Raw genomic sequence first — 24,290 nt, 5'->3', positions numbered from 1 at the left:
TCAAGTTGGTTCTATTTTTATTTATTTTTAACAAGAATAACAGAAGCTACAGAGTTGTAATCATCCCCACCCCTGCCTCCCCACCCTACCCCAGGAAGTTGACATTTAGTTTGCAAGAAACACCTGTTGGTGAAAGCATATTACTACCCTTTTTAAAAATTTTACAAAATTTAACAAAACATTGTCCTAAACGGCTACCTTCATATTCGTAAACAAGATATAAACAACTGGCTGATCCAGTTTCCACTGCACATCAAACAGGTGCCAAAGTGACAGAGATCACCTCTGGTTTTAAAACAACAAAGATAATACCGCTAAACTAACATACCGGACACATCATAGTCTCGGGGGATTCTGGAGGGCACAGCATTAGAATCAGGCTGACACCCAACATCCTATACTTCAACTGCCTTTCATATCCTCCACGTTGCCTCCAGACTCTACAGTGACTTCTCCCCTACAATACAATGGTACGTGTGGCTGTCCAATCCACATTCTCTTTCAAAAACACACCGGGACACTTCAGACACAACGGGAGACTGGGTCTGTATTTTTGCAGTTTCTGAGACCTTCTGTGGGTCATATCTTAGCAGTGGGCCTGTGCATGCATGATGCCTTGGATAGTTGTTGGGTGGTAAGACGTGCACCTTCTGTTTCAAAACCACGGACAGAAAATGGGTCTGACTGAACAAGGGGAAAGTGCAACCGGATGCCCGCTGCGACCCTGGCCCTGTCACGGGGCAAGCTGCGCTTACTCCACTTACTCCCTCGCTTTGCTGATGTAGTCAGCAAATTTGTTGATGCTCTCTTCCTGCTGTTCCAACGCATCCAGGATAATGCCCATCGGAGTTTTCTTCAAGCCTATTCCCTCCATTTTATTTTCCAGCTTGTTCTTTAGGTTTCGAAGTCTCAGGGATGCATGGATGAACATCACTGAAAGAAATGACAGCATCAAATCAAGAATTCTCTTTACTTTTTTTTTATTATGTAAGATAAATAAACCTTCTATTGTTTTTAAATCATGTGTGTGGGTGTGTCTGAGTCTGTGGGTTTATGCACGGGAGAGCTGGTGCCTGCAGAGGCCTATGGCATCAGCCCCCCGCATCCCCTCCCCCCCAGGTGACTCCTGGAACTGGAGTTCTAGGGAGTCTAGTATGGATGTGGAGAACCAAACTTGGGTCCTCTGTGCTCTTAAGCACTGAGCCATTTCTCCAGTCCAATAATCCCCCCTTCTACCCCTCAGTACTAATTTGGAAGACCGTTGATCTGGCAGCCACATGCTTTTTTCCAAACTGAAATCCCTACCTTGCAAATGTTACTTAAACAACATGACATTCAACATAACTGTCCACTGAGGTGATTCCAACTGAATAGGAATCCACTTACCCATGGTTTCCCAGGAAGGACATTTTTTGGGGGGGGGGGGGTTGTTTATCTGTACTTTGTTCCTTAAACATCAGAATCCAGGTAAACCCCATCTTTAAGGTGTCTCCAAAGAGGCATATTTTCTAAAGGAGTCACCAGGAATGACATGGCCTTGTTTACTATGAAATAGGTTCATGGTCCTTCTTCATGCACCTCTTGTCCCGGTACCAAGGGAATGGGCTAGAAAATCTGTATTTTAAGACACTTTGTGATCTATAACAGTTATTTGTTCCATGTACATACAAAGCATCCAAAGAGCCTGTTAAATAGTGCTGGGGAGTTGATGAGATGGCTCAGTAGGTAAAGTGCCTGCCTCCAAGGCTGATGACCTGAGATCGATCCCCAGGAATCACATGCTGGAAGGAGTTGTCCTCTTACCTCCATAGTTTCTTGGGCAAGATAGATAAATAGATAGATAGATAGATAGATAGATAGATAGATAGATAGATAGATAGACAGACAGATAAATAGGTGGATGGATAGATGGATGGATGGGTGGATGATAAATAGATGCAATTTTTTAAAATTAAAGGCAAGAAAATGACTTAGTGAACAACTGTGTGAGGACTGGGGGAGTCTCCAGGACCAACCTAAAAGCCATGTAGGTGTGGCAGCCAGCCTACAACCCCAGCACTTGGAAAGGAAGAAACAGAGGATCCCCAGGCCAAGCCAGACAGACAGAATAGCCAAGTGGCTCATCAGGAGACTCCACCTCCATTAATAAAGTGGAGAGCAATGGTGGAGGACACCTGATATGAACTCTAGGTCTGCATGCTCACCCTTACACACATGGGGAGGTACATGTATGCATATGCACATGTACTACATATAATATATAAACATATAATATATAAATATATAAACAAAGAGCCTATTATAGGCAAATTCCCATACACTATGTACAATTCAGAAGAAGACTAGACGCTCCTAGCCTACCCTGCCCTTTAGAGATAAGGACCACTTTCTAAGCATCAGGCACTTGGGGCACCACTGTTGACCTATAAATACATGTTTTCTAACAGTATTTCAAACAGTTCTTAGACAGATGATGCTCATGTATCAGAGTTTGAGAATAACTGATCATAATTTCCTTGTTTTAGAGACAGGAGAACACAGCCTACTTAGGATGACTGATGACACTCTGGTTTCCTGTAAGAAAACCAGAGTAGCAAGAGAAATGGAGACTCTTGATTCTGTGATTTATTTCATTATTCTGGCCTGTCTCAGGCTCTTAGGCAGAGAAGGTACTATATTTAGCAACCAGTATATTTAAATGGAATCATTTCAGCACCGACTCCTAGTACAGCAAGGAAAATCTGGGGAAATTTTTCCAAAGCTTGAATTTACTGGTTGATATCGTGTATGTAATAAAGGGCAGGATTATTTGTAAATATTCTGGGCTCAATCTGACAAGATCTCAGATAAGCAAATGATTTTATTTACTTTAGCACATGCATAGATGAAACCTTTTCAAATGTAAAGGGACACTCTCTTGTCAGCAACTACACTAACATTTCAGCCAGATCTCTGTTACTGAGACCTAGAATTAGACCCTTGTTTCATTTCATACTGTTTGAGGTCTTAGAAAATAAGGTATTTTAGAAAATATCTAGTTTACCAGAATCATAGTATTTAGTGTTTATATTGTGGTCCAGTTATTTTTTCAGATATACTTACTTTTCTATGAGTATGAGAGTTGTATCTGTATGTATGTGTATATACATACATGCATGCATACCTCATGCATGTCTGCTGCCTGCAGGGATAAGAAGGTATCAGATCCCTTGCAACTAGAGTTCTGGGTGGCTGTGAGCCACCACGAAGATGCCATGCAGGTTGTACCAGTTCTTGCCATGTGACCGGGATTTGCATTTGTTTTGTTTATTGGTATCTCTGTGTAAGAAGAGCCACACGACACACTGCAAGTGCCCACATATATCTGTGGAAACAAGCAACTGCTAGGTTTTCATGTGCTGTCTTAGAAGATTCTGACACTGCGTTAGATATTCCAAGAGGTGATGCAATGCCTACTGGCCGACTTCATCTATATTTATTTTAATGAAGGGAGACAAGGAAAGCAGGTTTACTTACACAACAAGGGGAAAGTGATGCCGAAAACAAAGACCATGACACCCCCGAACATGGATATGAGGAAGTAGCTGGCTAGCATGACCACCATCACAAAGGCTGTCGGGTACTGCTTCTTCATCCGGCGGAGGATGTCTTTATTCTGCGCTGCCCACACGAACCCCGTGAACACCAGCACCACAATGATTCCTCCAAGGATCATGTTGAAGGGGCTCAGAAACCTGGGATGGGAAACAAAGAATGACAGTCTCAGTAGCGGGTGGAGCATGGGAGAGAAGGGAGGAGGAGGGGCGAAAACCATTGAGAACTCACTAAGTACTTCAACACCAGAACTTTAAAGCCCACAACCTACGAAGTAGACAGAACTGACTGATCCTAAATAGAGAAACAGCCTTAGTAGTTAGAAACAGGGACACTTATAGCCGGGCATGGTGGCCCACACAATCCTAGAACTTGGGAGGCTGAGGCAGGAGGATCATGAGTTCAAGGCTAGCTTTAACCACACAGCAGGCTTCTATCTCTACAATAACAACAACAAAACCAAAACAACAACAACCCGCCCAAAACAAAGCAGAATGTGAAAAAGAGGAAGAGGAGGAAAGAAGGGATGATCCATAACAACAACAAAGGAAATGGTGGAACTAAGACATTAAGAGCATCGCGAGCAGCCTGGTGCCCACCTGACTTGTCAGTGTATCGTACTAGAGCCCCACAATTTGAAGAGCCCATGTTCTTATAGATGCGTGTGTCTAGCTTTTATAGATGCTAGGCACTACTGCACACCAGTAGCTTTGTTCTGTTTTATTTATTTATTTTTAGCACTAAGTGTTTCATGTTTAGTAAAAATAATGGATGAATGAATTCATCTATTCACGATGGACAGTGTAGGGTAGGGGGGTCATACAATGGCCTCCATGAGCAAGATCCTGTCTACAGTCATATTTCTCTTTGGACTGTACAGTGGAATGTTTATTTGAATCCGATGGGGGAAAAAACACGAAACAAAATAAAACAAAACAAAACATGGGGTAACTCTCACTTCTACTGGAATAAGAAAATACAATCTCCCTGGACCCACCTTCCATTTTGGAACCCAACAGCTGGCATATCTCCTCACTGAGGCTGCACAGAAGCTCTCCATGGAGCCCAGTCTTCCCTACCCACCATTGCTATCTTGTCATAAAAGCCTAAAGCAAGCTGCTGTTCGCTAGGCTCCTTTTCTAGTAAGTGATCTAATCTTTCTGCCCCACAGAAACGTTAGTTTATGATTTCTGACACATACAGACAAAAACCCCCTTGATTGAACTTTCCAGAGGCCCCAACCATCATTAACATAGGCTGTCAACTCAGAAAGCCAAATATATAGCCCCTAAATTCACTGGTCCATGAGACAAAGGTCTTCATCGGAGGGCAACTGTCACTGACTCTGGATAATGCAGGAAACACTAGGAAGACGAAATTTACCACAAGCATTTTGTAAATGACAAGGACCCAGCACTGTAGTCTTCTATCTCCCCTCCTTTTTATGGAGACAGATTCTCACTATATAGCCCAATATTGTGATTTGAATGAGAATGGCCCACACAGGTTCACATGTTTAAATACTTGGTTCCTACTTGTTAGAACTAATTGGGAAGGATTCGGAGGTATGGCCTTGTTGGAGGAGGTGTGTCAGTAGGGGGTGGGCTTTGAGATTTCAAAGGACTGCAGCTATTCTTAGGACACCTGCTTCCTGCTTGCCAAACCAAATATGAGCTCTCAGCTGTTCCTGCGGCTGTGCCTTTGCTTCACCACCATGGACTCTGACCTTCTGAAATTGCAAGCACAATTTAAAATTTTCTTTTATAAGCTTATAAGCCTGGAGTGAGAATTTTGGTTTCTTTAAATTTCCATTTATATTAATATGCTTTCGTTTTAATGGCAGATGTGGGATAAGAGTCTGCTTCACTTCAGGTGATTATGTTTGGCTTTGTGCATTAGCAGGGGCGTGATCTTTGCCAGGGGCAGATAGTTTAATTCTGGGGACTCTGGAGAAGGTATAAATGGGAGAGTCCTAAGAAGGCCTGGTGTGGCTGTCATTCCTAGTACAGAGAGAGGGAGAGGGGGAGGGAGGGGGAGAGGGAGGGGGAGGGGGAGGGGGAGGGGGAGGGGGAGGGGGAGGGGGAGGGGGAGGGGGAGGGGGGAGGGGGAGGGGGAGAGGGAGAGGGTGTCTGGGAGAAATTAGACCAAGACTTCAATAGTTATGGTGGGTGGGGACATTGTGGGTTGTTCTCTCTCTTTCCTCTCTCCCCTCTTCATTCCTTCCTTGTGTGTGTGTGTCTCCCACTGTAGCCCATCTGTCCTTAAACTCATGGCAACCCTTCTGCCTCAGCCTTCCAAGTTCTGGGAAGCCTAGCATTTTTTTTATATTTTTCAATTACCTTATGCTACTTGGATAATTTAAAATACCTGACATTTAAAAACAATAAAGATACCCTCTCACACAGCCATCTCTGTAATCTAGGCCCCACCCAAATGTTTCTGGTCTATAAAGAAAAAGCAAAGATCAAAATTAACAGAAAGAACTAGAATGGAGGGCCAGGGAGGAACGTGAGGTGCTTGCTACACAAGCCTGAGGAAATGAGTCTGGTCCTCAGCACACCGAGAAAAGCCAGTGAGAAAGTGTGCGCTTGTAATCCCAGCAATGGGGAGGTAGACATGGGTGGACCCCTGGGGCTCAATGACCAGCTAGCCTCTTCTGTCTGGCAAGCCCAGGTCTCAATGAGAGACTTTGTCTCAAAAGCATGGTCAGCGGTGGGGAGAGAGACAGCCGAGGATGGAGGTCTGAAACTGAAGGAACTCTTACAAACTGAACTACAAACAAGAGCTGATGAATCTGCGGCAAAGTACCAAAGTCTTTCTGGAATTCTCATTAAAATAATAATTTGTAAAGCGTATAATAAAAGTCACATGACGTATTTTCTTTCTACTTTTACTTTTGGACAAGTAAAGCAGAGATCTGAACCGAATGTCTAAATAAAGCCTGGGATGAAGAACAATGGAAAATCCAGAGCTGACTCAAGCCATTCCACACTTGCTGTCCACCTGTTCCTGTAGCTCAGGCTCCAGGGAGAAAAAGCAAGGGCTCCTATAGAACTGGTTTGGGCTTGCAACACGGCCAGCCACAAACTATAATTAGAAAGCGTCAAGCTTCAAACTGAGGGGGCGGGGAGAGAACAAAGTTACTGGGAGGAGAAATTAGTGTCTTTCATATTCAGAGTGCACGCAGCTCCATTCTGAAAATCGGTCAAATGAGCACCACGAAGATGATTTGGTAGCCACTCACACTTGTAACACAATAACACACAGGCACACATGAAACACACACACACACCAGACACAAGACTAACGGCATTTTCCAATGAGTACAATAATCTGGGAAGCAGTTATGGTCTGAGATGCCAGTGCTTGGGCTGTTAGTCACACCCATCAAGATAAAATCCAGTTTTTGAATAGTGGTTTCTGTAAACAAGACACTCATCTTTCACAGGCCCGGCTGGGTGCGCGTTTATTTACTGGTTATCCATGAATAATAAGAAACAGGGAGGAAGAGGGAGAAAAAGATGGAGTACAGGCAGGACATTTGAGATTCTGTTCTTTGTAGAACATAAACCTAACTATGCAGGCTAAAAATATGAAATATGTTTTCAATTTGAGATGAACATATTTCTATAGATTACCCCATTCTATTGAATAATAAACTTTTTTCCTGAGGTGGGGTTGCTCTTGGTTGTAAAAACATTCAGAACGCCACTGTGAGTTCCTGAAGCCATCTTAAAGAGTGAGTGAAAACAATCCCACTGTGCAGTATGAGACAAAACTGAGGTTCAAAAAAACAAAAGAGCACAGTCATGGGGGAGACGTGGGGGAGGAGACACGGTGAGGCTGGGCTTCCCAATCCAACCATTCTGTGTGGTTAGCGCAGACAGGGACTATCTCCTCCATTCCAAGCTGCTCTGTTCCTCCACCATGGGAATCCTCCCCCAGATTATTTCTTTTTGAGAGAGAAGGTGGCAGAGGCTGAGGGGGTGCTCAGGGATAGAGCAGTTGCCCAGTGTGTATGTGGACAAGGAAGAAGAGCGAGAGAGAGAGAGAGAGAGAGAGAGAGAGAGAGAGAGAGAGAGAGACTCCTGAAGGCTCTGTAGAGTGAAAAATTATGAAGGCCATTTTATGAAATATGTGTAGATTCTTTGCCCTTAGACCTGGGCAGAAAAGTACAGATTCCAAAACGAGAAACTGAAAATAAGATTTCAGGCCTTCATTTTCCCTGGGGCACATTCCAGGTGGAGGACATTATTCCCTGAATCAAAGCTCAGGCAGTAGGCCGCCTATGGGTGGAAAAGGCCCAAGGCAGGAAGGCATTCCTGACCACAGATAAAAGATGCAAGCCGTCTAGGTGGGGCTGTGACTGGAGGAAGTGAGAAATATTTTGTATAGGGGACAGTGACTTGGTAAGACTACATTTTTGAGAAAAATGATTGTACTGAGTAATTTCCATGGCTATTAACCTTTCAGGGTGGGTTTTTCTGGAATGTTTCGCTATTCTTATGTATCCTTGGCAACCCCTCACCCCCTCTCCACTCCCCTGGTTTGTGGTTTTGCTCTTTAAAAGACCCCTTACCCATTACTCTGGGCCAAACCTTGCTCTTCAGAGAGAGAGCTTGTGGTTTGACCGCCGGCCAATTTCCCTAATAAAGCCTCTGCTGATTGCATCCAGGTATGGTTTCTTGTGATCTTTGGGTGGTCGTGATCTCCTGAGACTTGAGGAAGGGTCTCCCGAGTATGGGGGTCTTTAGCTTATGATGCTGCTGACTAGATCTACAGATTCAGTATACACTGCCGAGGGAGGAAACTCCTACCCAGTTACTTCATTCTAGAGCTAGGAGCATCTTGGAAAGCCCCTCAGTTCACACAGAAGTGAGCTAAGGAAGGTCCATAACCTTGCCCAAGGCCACCAACTGCAGAGCTGCCAGTACAATTAAAGAAAGCAGAGGGTTTAGAGAACATTTGGTAAATTCTGTCACAGCAAGCAGAACCCACAAGGCCCAGAAGTGTTTCCTAAGCAGAGGCAGCCTCACGCTGACTTCTAACCCAGCAGCTGTTTCTGACGTGTGGTTCTGGAGAAGCCTGACTCACATGGAAGGGGAGAGAAGGTCTGTTTACTCACAGGGCGCTTCTCTGAGAAGGTGAGGTTTTCCTGTGGTCTTTACCCAGCCTGGGGCTCACAGCAATTATGAACACACCCAGGCACACTCTTGCTTCTCCTTACCTTTATAAAAACAGCACTTTCTACATTCTACGAAGCCTGCCCCGACTACTGCACACTGCTGTACCTGAGGTGGGTCCCTGGGACAGGGAGCTTGGCTGCAGGGTAAGCTCCATGCTCTCCCTATTCACCAACCTCAGTATTTGGCTTACTCGACATCTACTAAGAGGCCCTTTTGGTACCTGACATGCAGTAGCCCTCCCTGCCAGCTTCCTGACACCATCCATATCTTGATTCTGCACTTCTGCCCAGACATCAGGAGGTTGCTAGAGCTCACTCTGCTTTCCCGGGGCAGTCACTAGCCTGTGCAGGAGCTGTTTTCTCTGCCTGATTCACTCCCACCTTCTTTAAGGCTCAGTTCAGCAGCCTTTTCTCAGCCTCTCTGAACACCATATGCCTCTTTCCCGCAGCCCTTACCACAGTGGCAGCTTTACATCTACGTGGGTGAGTACTGAACACATCTCTAGCCCCTCCTAGATAGAAAGCTCCACAAGGAACAGAGATGTCCCATTTTGGGCCCTAGCGCTTAGCACAGTACATTTGATAAATGTCTCAATGAAAGGGGGGGGAAAGTAAGAGACTAAAATGTTTTCGTACCATTTCACTAAGTTCAGCATATTTCTGTGGCCATCCATTAAGAAGCATGAGACTTAACACAGACAAGCCACACTTATTCCCATTGTATACTAAGTAGGACAGGGAAATGGCTCCAGCCTTTGCTTCTTCACATTGCTTGTTAAAGGGACAAGTAAGAAAAGCACCATGGGGGTAGGAGGAGGCGTGCTGATTGCTCCTATAGGATGAGACTCTGAGATGAGACGACTGGGGGAGGATGCAAGGCCTTCTGGGCTTTCTGGAGGCACCTTGGCCAACTGTGTGACCAGCATAGGCTGTAACATCAGGGACAATGTGCTGCTGAACTGTCCCTTGAGGGTCCTTTCTCTTTCTCACCATCACCCTAAGTGTTCAGTGGCTGTCTTGCTTTCCTAACACGACTTCTTTCCTGGCGAGGACTATTTCTGGTTTTCTGTTTTTTTGGTTTTTTGTTTTTAATTCTTAGTCTTTTAAAATTACATTTATTTATTTATTTAGTGTATGTACTTACCACCACGGTGCTGATATAGAGGTCAAGAGGACAACGTTCAGGAGTAAGTTCTCTCCTCCCACCCAGATATCAAACTTAGGCGATTAGGTTTCTCGGCAAGTGCCATTACCACTGAGCAATCCAGCCAGCTTGGAAGAACTATATCTGACTGTAAACAATGTCTAATTTTAGACATAAATTAGTCTTCGGTATATGGGACCATCATCTCCTGGACCTAAGGATCACCAGGGTAAAGGTGACTTCAAGAAGGACAAATGAAAGTTTAGGTGGGAAAAGAGCATGTCTCTCTTGTCACGGAAGGTCCAAGTAACATAACCTCGGGATTTCTCTACATGGTTGAATTAGCAAGGCCCACAGAATTCACAGTATCCTGTATGCTTTGCCCTACCTAACTAAGCACTCTCCCCTCCTTACCCCCCCACAGTTCATGCAGTTGGTGTCTCAAGGCATTTCTAGCAAGGCATATTACGCTAACCTCTTGTGTTTTGTCTGACATTTACTAAGCTACCTGCTTATTTATTAATGTACTTATTATTTATGTGTATGCGTACTTGTGTGCACACACATGCATACATGGAGGTCAAAGGTTGACATCAAGTGCCTTTCTCCATAGCTCTCTCCTATTTTTTGAGATATCTCCCTGACCAGCCTGGCCCTCCAGGGAGTCCTAGGGATTACCCTGTCTCAGCGCTTTTTATGTAGATGCTAGGAGTCCAAACTCAGATCCTCATGTTTCCCCAGCAAGCACTTTACCTCTCCACACCCAGCACTGGTCAAAGTTTACCTTTGATAAGCAATCAGTAGGACCTGAGTTAGTAACCATAACTAATCCTTCCCGCAGGGTCAGAACTCTATTTAAACTTTCTATGATGGGGTGAATTCATCACCTACGACGTTGGAGAGAATGGAAGAATGATGTTCATATGCCCCTCACCGCCTAGGCTCACACTCCTTCCCACAGCCAGGGACCTTTTGGAAGTGATACAAGACACTTGTTTATTGACAAACCGGTCCTCCTGAATGCTTTTGGTCCATGAAGGAAAACCTGAGAATAATTGTCACATGGCAAGAGAGGAAAGTTGGATTGGACACATGCTAATGAGATTGGTGATACTAAGTTCCCTTCCATCGAGTGTCTGGCAGAGGCAGGAGAATCTTTATGAGTTCCAGGACAGCCAGGGTGTTGCATAGAGAAACACTGTCTTGAGGGGGAAAAAAAATGAGTATCTTATTTACCTCACACTAACCTCCAACCCATACATCACATTGGTGGGCAAGTAATCTGGACAGCAAAAGTAGCAATGAACAAATGCCATTTTCTGTATTAAATGACCTTTCTGCCTGCCAGTGAATGGAAGGGAAGAGTGAGACATGCACCTATTCGCGGCAAGCACCTGAAATCCTATCTATTTGCAGTAAACAGCTGTTGAATGGGAGCCAAACTGCAGCTATTATCTCTCAGCATTCCCTGCAAAAGCATTCCCTGAACAGAAGCTACGTCAAGGGTAAGTCTTCTAAAGATGAATGTTAAAGGATAAAAATTCACTGGTCCTGGGGAAAATAAGATAATACAACGTACTATAAAATGATAGAATCCCAACATTGTCCAAAGTTCTGTAGCCCTAAATTGATTTAAAATTCCAACTTCTAAGAGGGGAGGGCAGTGGAGATAGAGCTCAATGGTTAAGAGTACTGACTGCTCTCTCAGGGGATCCTGGTTTAATTCTTAGCACCCACGTGCCAGCTCACAACTGCCTGTAGCTCCAGTTCCAGGGGTTTGACACCCTCATACAGACATACATGCAGGAAAGAAGGAAAAGAAGGAAAGAAGGAAGGAAGGAAGGAAAGAAGGAAAAGAAGGAAGGAAGGAAGGAAAGAAGGAAGGAAGGAAGGAAGGGAGGAAGGAAGGGAGGAAGGGAGGGAGAAGGGCCAGAATCTATACTATATACACCCATTTTACTTTACCTAGAAACATCGTAAATCTTTTCCTAGTGAAAAGAAACAGAAATGCCAACTAGTTGACACAGGTAGGGTGGGAATTCTTTTCACAAAAAAAGAGATGGTGACAGAGAGAAGCCAGAAAGAACAAGAGATATGCATGGCACCAAGGATATTTTACAAGAGGTAATTTTGCCTACAAGGGATAGAACACAGGGCCTTGTGCAGGCAAAGCTCACTCTCCCTTTGAGTCACATCCTCAGCTCACATGAAAGATCTTTAGATTAAATATCTGAGCGTTGACAGATCTCTTAAAGGTCTGCAGTCAGAAAAAACTCAAAACCCACCGGAAGAAGACATCCACCTGCACCGCGCCTTCCCTCAATGAAGTCTATTTAAAGAAGCAGGATGGGGCAGATGGAGATGAAAACTGTGACGATTGGGCAGGTGGGTTGTTTATCCTTAAGGCTCTGGCTAGGTACCCAGTTTAATATTTGTTCAACTGAGAAGTGATGTGAGTTGTGATTGAAATATTATATTATGAAAATGTAATAACCCTCTCACCTATCCACATAACAGTCTTTCTTCCCAACACTGGAGAATTTTCTAAGTGGAATTAAGACATGTACCTATGTAATTGTGTATTTCTTTCTCTCTTTTTCCTCTCTCTCTCTCTCTCTCTCTCTCTCTCTCTCTCTCTCTCTCTCTCTCTCTCTCTGGTTTTTCCAGATAGGGTTTCTCTGTGTAGCCGGCCCTAGCTGTCCTGGAACTCTCTCTGTACACAAGCCTGACCTCAAAACTCAGAGATCTGTCTGCTTTTGTCTCTTGAGTGCTGGAATTAAAGGCATGCACCACCACTGCCTGGCTGTAGTTATGTATTTTTGTAGGCTTGGTTGATGTGTATAAAAATTAATTCTGACCTTTTTGGCATTGTCTCACTACCCCTCTGGACCTTAATCTTGCTAAAGGAATCATGATGTACTATTCTCCACTTCTTCCCACCAGTATCTGAAAGGTTGCTGATGCTTCCCACTCCCCTTGAGTGGATGAAGGAAGGGACACAAATAAGAATCCATCGAAAAACCGCTGACACTCACTAATCTTAAAGCATAAGCAGACTGCAATTTATTCGATTTGCAAACAACCATGAAAATAATTGTTAGTAATTCCCATTTCTTACCATTTTTTTTTACCGTTTATTACACTAGCAGAATAAAAAGAGGTTAAAAAAAAAAAACTACAAACAAATCTGTAAGCAAGAAAAGCTACCAGCATAAACTTACAAACACGGTCAGTATACAGGCACTGGGTAACACAGGAATGGAGGGTTCACTGACTGACTATGCAATAGACAGTCTACAAAAAAAACATTCCAATTATCTTTTGTCTTACAGCCTATCTTTCACTATTTAAAAAAAAAAAAAAAACAAAAAAACAAAAAAACAAAAAAACAAAAAACCTAAATGATCTGGTTTACCTGATCAAAGCCAGGGCAAAGGACGGTAGCTACAAGGGAGCGACCTCAAAGGCTATTTAGAGGCCAGCAGGAGAGGACACAGATGTCAAGCCTTTTCTTCCCACAAATGTTTAAATATATCCCCATGAGGGCACCCAGGACTTTCTTAGCTCTTTCTTTCCTCACCAACTGGCAACCAGTTCCTTCTCCTTGTAGCATTTAAAAGCACAGTGTGAGCATGCTCAGTACCAGATACTGACAGCCATATGCCTTGGGCATGTACAGAACCACACTTCTTTTGAAGAGAATTACCTTAATACTTTCCCCCCCCCCATCCCCAAGTCTATAATTACTAGCCTTCTAGAAACTTCTTACCATCTTGACAAGCCAGAAGCATAAAGTAGCAGCTGTTGATCCCACCCTCCTTTAACACTTTCATGGGCCATATGTTCAGGACAGAGAGTGATCCCTGCCAAGAAAACCTGGGCTCATTCATCCAACAGTGGCCCCCTGCTCTGTGTTGGGGGATGGGGTGGGTGCAATGTGTGCCTGTCCTTGTAGACAAGGAGAAGCATCTACAAGTTGCAAATACTGTGTGTGGTTAGTGATGTGAGGCCACACCAGAAAATACAGAACCTGAGCTTTTGTCCGGAAGGAGTAAGATAAGTTAGCATAGCAGTAAAATGATGTAATTTTCAAATAGTTAAATCTAATTAAGCAAGAACTTTTAGCGAATTCACCATATGGTTTGATTGAAAAGCTATTTCACCTGCTAGCAATCACCTCGGCTACTATAAGCAGATTCGGGTTCCAATTGGCTGCATGACCTCAAACCTTCATGTTTCCAAAAGTACGGCTACTTAGCAGGATTCCTAGCTCTCATTAAGATTTGGGGTACACATGTCACAGTCACATGGAGAGTCAGAAGGGGTAAAATCAACAGATTCCTGAACCTAGCAACAAAATAATACAATTAGAATTTGTAAAAGTAGCATTGCCATAAGTCACGGTGCCATTTAATGATGCTATTAATTCAATGTCAGTGTTTCTGTTGAGCCAGAGTAGACCAGATTTTAAAGTGAGGAAGGATAAATCCTCTAAGACCCTCGTTAAAATATAAAGCCAAGAGGTCAGAAGTGAGCCAGAGGGTTTTCATTTCTGATCAACTCCAGGGAGTGAAGTGCTGTCGCTCCTTGGCTCAGTCTTTGAATAGGTTTCTCCAGTTCATATCTGTAGGCATTCCCTCCAGCACACGGAAATCCTCACCCACAGCTAGAGTGTATAGCAGGCTTATAGTACTAAGGTTTGAAGGGTAATTAACTGTTGCCTGTGTTTTTTATTTTGGGGAAACAAAGCAAAAACAATGGCAAAGACTGAGGTGGTGGTTTGAATGCTAGAGGCTCCAATATTGGAATGTTCTCCCGTATTAGATTGTTCAGTTAGGGACCGGACATCTTTGAAAGGATTAGAAGGATTAGGAGGTATGACCTTGTTGGACGAAGTGTTACTGGGGGTGAGCTTGGAGGTGTCAAAAGCCATGCCAGGCTCAGCCTCTGTCTGTGCCCCCCCCCATCTGTGGATCAAGATATACCTCTTAGTGACTGCTTCAGTATCATGTGTGCCACCATGCTTCCTGCCATGATGATAATGAGCTGAACCTATGAAACTGTAAGCATGCCCCAATTAAATACTTTCTTTTATAAGAGTTGCTGTGGTCATGGCGTCTCAATGGAAAAATGACTAAGACAACTTCTGTTGACATGTGTGATATAAACATAATATCTTAATGTATGGATGACTCTTGTCATGGTTGGGAAGATAGTTTCTGGTCTCTGATCGTAGACATCTTTCTTTTCTTGTATATACATATACACAAAAGACTTTGGGGGTAACAGGAAAGTGACAAGTACAGATTAACACTGGCAATGAGAGACATTGGGACAATGTTTTTGCCATGAGGTGATACCAAAGTGGAGTCTTGCAGAAGTGGGAAAACAGACCTAGGCTGGACTCTGGTGGTGGAGGTCACTGGCCTAAAGAAGCTGTGTTTCTGAGCTGTCTAGTTGGCAACACTAACAGTGATAAGAAATAAGTAACATTTTATGCCGCAGAAATGAGGAGGCTCTTGTAAGATCGCCACCTATGGGATGCTGGCTGGTCTTCCTGCAGCCTGTGAGGTGGGTGCTGCAGTGAAGATGAGGCGGTGTGCTCACACAGCTGGTGCCTGGCAGCTGGGATTCTGACACACTTAATCAGGCTCATAACTATTAACTTATACTACTTAAAGAGACAGACGGAAATAAAAACATCTGTAAGAGGGGCTAGGAGGCTAAGCAATGCACACCTGTCATCGTAGTCTTAGGAGACTGAAGCTGGAGGTACTTGAGTTCCAAGCCAGTCAAGAGCAAGACCCCCATCTTTAAAACAAAAACAGAGATGGTAGGAGAAGAGAAAAGTAGATTATGAGAGGAGGGTGATGAAAGAAGAGGAGGGAGAGAGAAAGAGAAAGAAAAGGAGGAAGAGGAAGAAAAAGAGAAGGTGAATGAAGGTGAATGAAGGTAAGAGAAGAAAAAGGAGGGGGAGGAGGAGGGGGAAGAAAAGAAGGAGGAAGAAGAGGAAGATGAAGAGGAGGAGGAAGAGGAGGAAAGGACCAGCAGGAGTTCACAGAATCTGAGATGCATAGTGTACTTACTACATGAAAGTCATGTACTGAATAATACTGAATACTGAGTTTAGGACGAAGCCCAAACTTCCTCTTCTTTTTCCGATGAACTCTTGTTACACAGCATGAAACTCACTATGTAACTCAGGCTGCTGTCAAACTCACTACCTTCCTGCTTTGTCCTCCCTATTGCAAACATGCACTGCCATGCCTTGCTTGAAGACCTAACTTCGGACCCCCCAAGCCCTTCCTAGTCAGGACCCACTATAGACATCTTATCTCTATCTTAACCCCTTTTAATCTTTATCTCGGTCTAGTGTTTCCTAGTGCTTCTGGAGCTACCTCATGTACTCCTGAGTCTTTCCTCCCTCATGTTGTGATCTGGAAAAAAAAAAGCCCCATCTATCCTCAGCCAAGCCAATCTGAAAAAATAGAGGACCTCAAGAGCCAACCAATGTCCCCAAAGGGCCACCTGGCCACAGAGATGGAATCACTGAACATTTCATCATGAGAAACGATTACCCACTAGCAGAGGATCCAGGTAAGCTGCTCCCAGAAGTGCCCAGACCCACCATCCTCTGCAGCCTCCAAAGAGGACAGTTCTGTTTAGAAAGGGGAATGTTCCAGAATCAGCCACGTTCTCGGATCCCAAAGGTATTGAATTTCTTCCACCTTTCAGACACTATAATTCTAAACCTCCTGACTCCCAGGAAGATGCCACAGTAGTTAAGGGGACAAGCCTGGGTTTGTGGCTGTAAGTATGTCATTCAACTTCTCTGAGTGTCAGGTTTAATAATGAAAATAATACTAGTTTAGTTGTGGAACTGTATGACACAATGCAGTAAAATACTTAGCACACAGTACTTAGCAAAGTACTTGGCACACAAAGCCCTCTGTAAAAGTTTATTAGCATTTACTATAAAGGAAGAAAGGAAGAATTTGTGGGGAGAGCTAGCAAGTGCTTAGAGATGCATAGAAAAAAAAAACCCAAAGCTTTCAGGCTCAATTTATCCTAGGGTATAAGGAAAATTTCATTATTTCTGGCTGGTCTGGTACTTGTGCAGTCCTCCTGCCTCAATCTCTTGAGTACTGCTTTTATAAGCATGAGCTACCATGCCTTGCCTGGCCCTTTGCAAATATATAACGACGGACGCTTTTCTCTGTATTTTCAAAGACATTGCTAACAATGGATAGTTTTATGTGACATGGAAATGAGAAAAGGTGAAGATTCCAGACTGCCTGGTTCAGTGGCCTAAGAACATAACGAGGGAGCTCTATTGAGTTCAGAGCCGACTGTGAAAAATGGGTTCTATGAAAGCCACAAGGTGACCAGGGTTGTGCTGGAGTCTGGACATATAATGCTTTGAGTGTTATAGGGGAGGGGGATTTTATTTTTTCCTTGTATATTTGATTGGTCTGGGTCAAACCTTTCTATTTAGGATAAGATAATCCACCCCATGACTACATAACCACTAAAGAGGAAGGAAAGAAAATGAAAGTTTACAAGAGACATAAATGCATTATTAGAGTTCTTTTGTTTTGTTGGGTTGTGTTTTCAGGATAGGGTTTCTCTGTGTAGCCCTGGCTATACTCAAACTTGTTCTGTAAACCAAACTGGCCTTGAACTCACAGAGACCCAACTGCCTCTGCTGCCCAAGTGCTGGGATTGAAGGCTTGTACGACCAGTGCCCAGCTAATTATTTTATTTATTTATTTATTGTTTTTTGTTTTTCGAGACAGGATTTCTCTGTGTAGCCCTGGCTGTCCTGGAACTCACTCTGTAGACCAGGCTGGCCTCGAACTCAGAAATCTGCCTGCCTCTGCCTCCCAAGTGCTGGGATTAAAGGCGTGCGCCACCACCACCCGAATTATTTTATTTTAAAGAAGAGACTTTGTGAAGTTTTTCTCTGGGAAGAAGCATAGTTTTGGGGCACGTTCAGGGACAACTACCTCTGGCTTTCTTCCCCTGACTAGTGGTTCCTCGGCTGCCAGTTTAGTCAGAGTCCACTAGAGCCTGTGTCCTCTGCACACTAGGCCATCCCCAGAGTTGGCAGTTCCTTCAGCCACACACAGTTAAGATCTCACATGGAGCCTGCATTTGAGAACCGGTGCCCACTCCGAACCACGCCCGGAAATGGGGAAGCTTGCCAGTCTCCTCTGTGCTGCGAGTTTGCTCCTTTTGAGGCTCAGCAAATGCCATGTGTCCCTGGGCCAGAATTCAAGTCTGATTCATCTTGGTGTGCTCAGAGCTCGGCATGGGGTCTGGTGCCCGGAGGTAGCTAAGTAAATAAGCCAGCTAACCTCAGGGCAATTTAAGACAGCGCCTTATCACTCACCCCTTCCTAAGCACCCCTAGTGTGAATCTCTCCTCTCTCCTTTTAGTCCCCCCCCCCCCCAGCAGCTTCTCTTTCTCTTTGGGTTTGTTCTGAAAAAGAAACCTTACAAAAGGACTTCTTTTAGGGCAAGGGGGGTCCTTCATAACGCCTTTTATTTAAATTCATATAAGAGATAAAAAAGTGGCGAATATAACCACTTATTTTGTTAAAAGGTGGGAGAAGCATTTTTCAAGGGTAACCTACAAGGAAATGCAGCTTCTCGGGAAACAGGTGCAGAAATGTGCATGTGTATGTACGCCAGAACGTTCATGTATAACCTGACTTATCACAGGGAACTTCTTAACTAGCATTGAAAAGGTCTTCAGATATGTTTTAAGACCCCAGGCTAAGGAGCAAAGCTAAAGCGACCGCGTCTGACAACTTCTGGGGAAAAAAAAAAAAAAAAGTCAGGGGGCCTCATTTCCAGAGTCACCTCACAGGAGGAAGATGCGCCACCAGGAGACTCGCACCCTCTTGAGCTGAAGCTCAGCTTCATGTACAGTACTGTCAGACATTAGGCAGAGAGGTCACTTAAACACAGCCCTAGGTCCACACCCTGTCACTCCAGGCTTTTCTAGACAGCCCCAGGACAAGGTTACAACACCACGGTTTTTTTTCTTTCTTTCTTTCTTTCTTATTTTTAAAACACCCACTGTGCTACAAACATCTGACAGGCGATTGACTTCAGTTCTCATTGTCCCAAGTTCTCAGCGTTTCCCTCACCTTTTCCCTCACAGGGTCCTTGTCAAAGTCTCAGTCTCTAGAGCAAAAAGAGAAAGAAAGGGGACCTCAGATAGCTGCGGCCCCGCCCTGAGAACAAGTTTCCACTGGGTTGGCCACTTCCCGAGACCTCAGGGTAGGTGCCCCGTGTGGACCTAGTCTTGCAACTCGCAATCTTGTCCCCGGGGTCCTTACGTCCTGACTCTGGACAGGTGCTCCAGGCAGAAGACCCCACTTACCCAACGACCGAAATCATCATGGCAGCCACCACCAGGTAGTTGGTCTGGTAATAGAGCAGATTGCTTACTACACGGTTGTTCCATTTGGAAATGTCCCTGAAGTCCGGCCGGGCGAAACGATCAGAGCCCGGGAAGAAATCATCCCAGGCACGGAGCGGGGCGAGGTTCACGTCCATGTTCCTCTGCTTCGCGAGCTTCGCCTTCGGAATCTGGAGACGGCGGCGGCAGCAACCAGCGGGATGAAAGATGACAGCGGCTCCTTCGGATTGGCTCTACGGTTAGAGCACCGCAGGGCCCAGGAAATTGACTGCGGGCGGGTGTGTTGTTCTGACTGTGATTGGCTAGAAGTGGTTAGTGACGGAAAACAGTGGGCTTTACCAAATGTAAAGCAGAGTACAGACAAAAAGTAACTAGCGGAAATACCCTACGTAAACTAAAGGTGGTATCAGTTGTCTCTGGCAGCTTAAAATACAAACCGTCTCTTTTTAAACACAGTTTGTGTGTGTACTCTGCCTTGGAGGCAGCTGTTCAGTTGTCAGTCTAAGTGCAAAGGACTGGAAGACGACCTCAGTGTCCTGGAAGTCCAGTAATTGCTAATCTCCCCACATATGCATGCAATATTTCATGAGTCACTTTGTGTGAAATCAGTCTGGAAAAAATGGGAGGGAGGGCCAGCTCGCTTTTTTATTCACTCTCCATGTCTGCTGTCCTGTGGCAAAATTACTGAACCGCTGTGCCATCCTTATAGATAGATGATCAGATAGGCTCTGGATGGCTTCACTTCTTCCTGAGTGAGCTCTTAGCAGCTTCAAAGCAAACAACTGCTGGAGGCGGTCTGTGTTTCTGGTCAGAAACATGGATTCCCAGGCCAGAAAAAAAAAATTTCTCAGTTTTATTCCAATATTAAACCAATAACATTTCCCTAAAAAAACTTTGTAGCAAAAAAAAAAAAAAAAAAAAAAAAAAAAAACCAAACAAACAAAAACCAAAACAAAACAACCTTCCCACAGCTAGGACTTCTACAAGAACACCAAGCTATACAACCATAATATATACACAAAGGACCTAGCACAGACCCATGCAGGCCCTGTGCTAGCTGCTTCAGTTTCTGTGAGCTCCTATGAGCCCTGCTTAGTTGAATCTGTGAGCCATTTTCTTGTGGTGTCCCGGATCCCTTTGACTCCTAGGCTTCTGAGATGGCAGTGCCTAAGGTAACAGTGTTTCTAAATTTGCAACTGTTCATTTTTAACCAAACTCACAGAGCTCTACTAAGACCACCAACTTCCCCTGAAACAAAGACTAATAAAACTAATAAAACATACTTGTCAAATTTAGTTGTCCTTGCTGATTAGAAAAGCAGTGGGGGAAATTATAGTGGCTTTACAAAACTCCCTGCAGCCACTGGTGTTTAGGAAAGCTTGGCAATCAATGCAGCAATTTACTTTGGAGAAAAGTCGTTCCTTTTTTTTTTTTTTTTAAACAACAACAACAACAACTTTTTTTTTTTTTTTGTGAATGAATGTTTCGCCTGCATTCTGTATGTGCCCCACCCTCATTCTTTGTGCCTGCTGAGGTCAGAAGAGGGTGTCAGAGCTCTTGGAACTGGAGTTAGAGATGATTCTAAACTGCCATGTGGGAACTGGGACTTGAATCTGGTTCCTCTGGAAGAACAGCAAATGCTTTTAACCACTAAGTCATCTCTCCAGGCCAATGGAGAAATGTTTTAACTTCCCCCAGCCTTACTTTCTTCAAACTAAGGTTAGTAGAAAAATCTGCCACAGCGGCTAACTAAGGAATGTTTGGGAGGTGTTTAGCACATGTAGCATTCACGGCTTTTACTGTGATCAGTAATAGTACAAACTGGCAGATGAGGCAGACCTGGAAGCTCAGCTACTTCAGAAGAGGCCAAGACAGAATTTCAAGTTCAAGGCTTGTAGGCACTACAAAGTGAATTCAAGGCCAGCTGGAGCAAGTTGGTAAGATTGTGACTCAACATAAAAAGCAAGAAGCTAGAAATATATAGTTCAGTGATCAACACTTGCATAGCATGGAGCAACGCTGGTCCTGTGTGCAGACCTCGTTATTGCAACAACAAACAAACAAACAAAACAAAGAGCCAGTAGGGTCCTTAATTTACCTGGTTGATGTTTAGAGTGTTTTAACCTGTTTTCTATATTTTTATAATAAACACCTGCTGACTGTTCTCTTGTTGACATTGATCATTGTGGTTGCTGAAATCATTGTGAATAGCTGAAATGGGAGAGAAAATGTTGGGACTGCTAATTACCACGCCAGCAGGCATTCTAGGTCCTTTCCAGCCTCTGGTGAGGCACTGTGGGAGTCAGAAAGGGTAAGCGTTTGCTTTGCTCTGCCTTCTGAGGGCCTGCAGTGCTGGAAACACTCAACTGGGAGACAGTGAGGAGAGTCCTAAGTAGAGCCGTGCCAGGCCTCTATTCAATTACAGGAAATCAGAGGGTGTGGAGGAATTCCCGGAGCATAACAATTTTAAAAGGCATCCGTGTGGGCAAACTGAGTGAATGATCTTGGTCCAGTGGCCGGGAGGGAACACAGAGTTCAGCACCTGTTAGAAAAATCTGTGAGCGTTGGCAACTACAACGAAGAACTTTCTCCTTCCAACTGCTCAGAAGTACAGTTCTGTCAAAAATGTATTAGTAACATGCTTATTTCCGTCAAAGGCAACCCACAGTCAACACATATTACTTGGCTATATTTTGTCTATTTATTTATTTATTTATATTTATCCCCAGCTCCTTGGAAGATTGAGGCAGGAGGATTGCAAATTCAAGCTTGTTTGGATAACTTAGTGAGACTCTATTGTTTCAAAACAAAAAGAACCCCCCCCCCCATATGGATATAGCTCCAGGGTAGAGGTTTTCTAGCCTGCACAGAGCCATAGGCTCATCCATCATTACTGCAAATAAAAAAGAAAGAATCCAAAGAGGTCTGCCTTTGTTGTTGTCTTGTTTTGTTTTTTCTGTTCATAGGATGAGTCCCCTTAACTTTCTCTGAAAATGTTGAGTATGCTCCTGTCTCTGGTTAGACTATGGTGGGTTTTTGTTTGATGGGGTTTTTATTCGATAGGGTTTTTGTTTGTTTGTTTGTTTTGTTTTCTCTATATTTTATGCCTTGTCACCCAACCATTTTAAACTTGAATGAGTACACAGTGAATCAACTTTACCCCAGTCTCTGTTTAAAAGCTATTTATTATTAGCGGCTATGTTACTAATTTTAGGACTAAGAATACTTGGCATTAGTCTCTTACAACCAATGGCTCAGTGGTTCAGAGTGCTTGCTGCTCTTCCACAGGACAGATGTCAATTCCCAGCACCCACATCAGATGGCTCACAACTACCTGTAACTCCAGTTCCAAGGGGGCTGACACTTTATTTCTGGCCTCTGTGGGAACACACACACACACACACACACACCATACATACACATAAATCAAAAAAAATTTTAAAGCACTCTCTTGAGGCTTTTCCACAGGGACTTAACGTTTTTAGTAAACATCATCCTGATTATTCCTCTGTCTGGCCATAGACTATATAGCAGATGTCTGAGAGTTTATGATGTGCTCCACTGTAAATAAAATCAATCTACTGAGGATTTTGGTCCCTTGCCACGATCACTGTCATTATTAACAAGTGGAGATGGCTATTTCTAATCAGTTAGGTAGATCTAATGGATGTCTAGTGTCAGCTGTCAAAATGGTGAGTCATGGTGACACATAGATGCAGGACAGACATCTTTGTGAACTTCTCTTGGGTGTTTTGTCTGCATGTACATTTGCACCACTTGTGTGCTGGGTACCAGGAAGTTGCAGGCTATTATTGTGAGGCACTGTGTGTGGGTGTTGGGGATTGAACCTGGGTCCCCTGGAAGAGCTGCAGTATGCGCTCTTAACTGCTGAGCTAGTTCTCCAGACTTTTTTCTTTTTTTATCCTCCTCTTCCTCCTCCTCTTCTCCCTTTTCCTCCTCCTCCTCTTCTTCTTCTCCCTTTTCCTCCTCTTCCTCCTTCTCCTCTTCCTCTTCCGCTATTTCTGTCCTATTTCTAAGACTCAGTTTCCTCCTTTCACTCTTTGGCTCTGACTGAATTTTTAGCTCAATGTGTGCTATTGATGAACGTAGGTGGGGGATCATAACAGATGAGCCTTCCTTAAGGTTTAATAGAGAATAGGACAAAGAATAGATTAAATGCCACAAGTGAGTAGCAGCACCCCTCCCCCCCTTTAATGAGCACCCTGGAAGCTTTATTTCCTGCACTTCATTGGTTTTCAAACAGTACATCCACAAACTACCTATTGTGGTAAAACTCAAACCTGGCATTTGTAACCTTCAAGTGATTCCAATCAAAGACTATATTTGAGAACCACTCAAGAATTCATCTAATTTTCAATCTTAAAACTGTGAATGTTGTTATTCTCACTTTACAAATGAGGACCTGGAAATACCCAAGGTCTCATAGTTAATAGTTGGGTGGTAAGGGTTTAAATTCAATTCAGACAACGTATTAAATTTTTTATCTCACCTTAGTAAAAGAGATATGTTTGTGTAAATACATATTTGAAATATATGAACACAATTATTCTTTCCTCTGTTGTCTACCAGAACGACTCAGTTGCTTACAATATATGACTAAAGAACAGAGTAAAAAACTTCATTTATGGGTTCATATTGGTAATGGGTTATACAATAAATCTCTGTATTTTCCTATCTAATCATCTATATATCATTCATTTATATACCTAATATATATGTGTGTGTATTTATGTATAACAGAATAGTTTTCTGACAGAATGGCGTCACACTAAAGTATTAATACGAATTTTCACACAGAAAATAGACTCTTTACCCTATGCTATTTAATGTTTTAAACTTCATGCCCATAAAGACAAGGATTTTGATCTTCCTGAAATATGGAAAACGGAAATTCCTGTCACCATTTTCCCCGGAGGA

The 24,290-nt window shown here is 43.6% G+C and overlaps 1 protein-coding gene across 1 annotated transcript; it reads right to left on the bottom strand.

Moving 5' to 3' along the window:
- Positions 1 to 19,575, bottom strand: Arl6ip5 (ARF like GTPase 6 interacting protein 5). The gene is made up of 3 exons (XM_034512641.2): positions 19,314 to 19,575; positions 3,517 to 3,734; positions 1 to 933 (listed from the first exon to the last, which is right to left on the bottom strand). Exons 1-3 carry the CDS (start codon positions 19,487 to 19,489, stop codon positions 761 to 763), a joined length of 567 nt encoding a protein of 188 aa, XP_034368532.1. The 5' UTR covers positions 19,490 to 19,575; the 3' UTR covers positions 1 to 760.
- Between the last annotated feature and the right edge of the window lie 4,715 nt (positions 19,576 to 24,290).

Source organism: Arvicanthis niloticus, chromosome 9 (genome assembly GCF_011762505.2).
Source record: "Arvicanthis niloticus isolate mArvNil1 chromosome 9, mArvNil1.pat.X, whole genome shotgun sequence".
Taxonomy (NCBI): Eukaryota; Metazoa; Chordata; class Mammalia; order Rodentia; family Muridae; genus Arvicanthis; species Arvicanthis niloticus.
This window is presented reverse-complemented; position numbering and strand designations above follow the sequence as displayed.

Coding starts and splice junctions, on each gene's coding strand:
- Arl6ip5 (XM_034512641.2), bottom strand. CDS start 19,489: ATGGACGTGAACCTCGCCCCGCTCCGTGCCTGGGATGATTTCTTCCCG. Junction 3,735..19,313: donor ATGATGATTTCGGTCGTTGG/GTAAGTGGGGTC, acceptor TTCCCATCCCAG/GTTTCTGAGCCCCTTCAACA. Junction 934..3,516: donor CATCACTTTCCCCTTGTTGT/GTAAGTAAACCT, acceptor CATTTCTTTCAG/TGATGTTCATCCATGCATCC.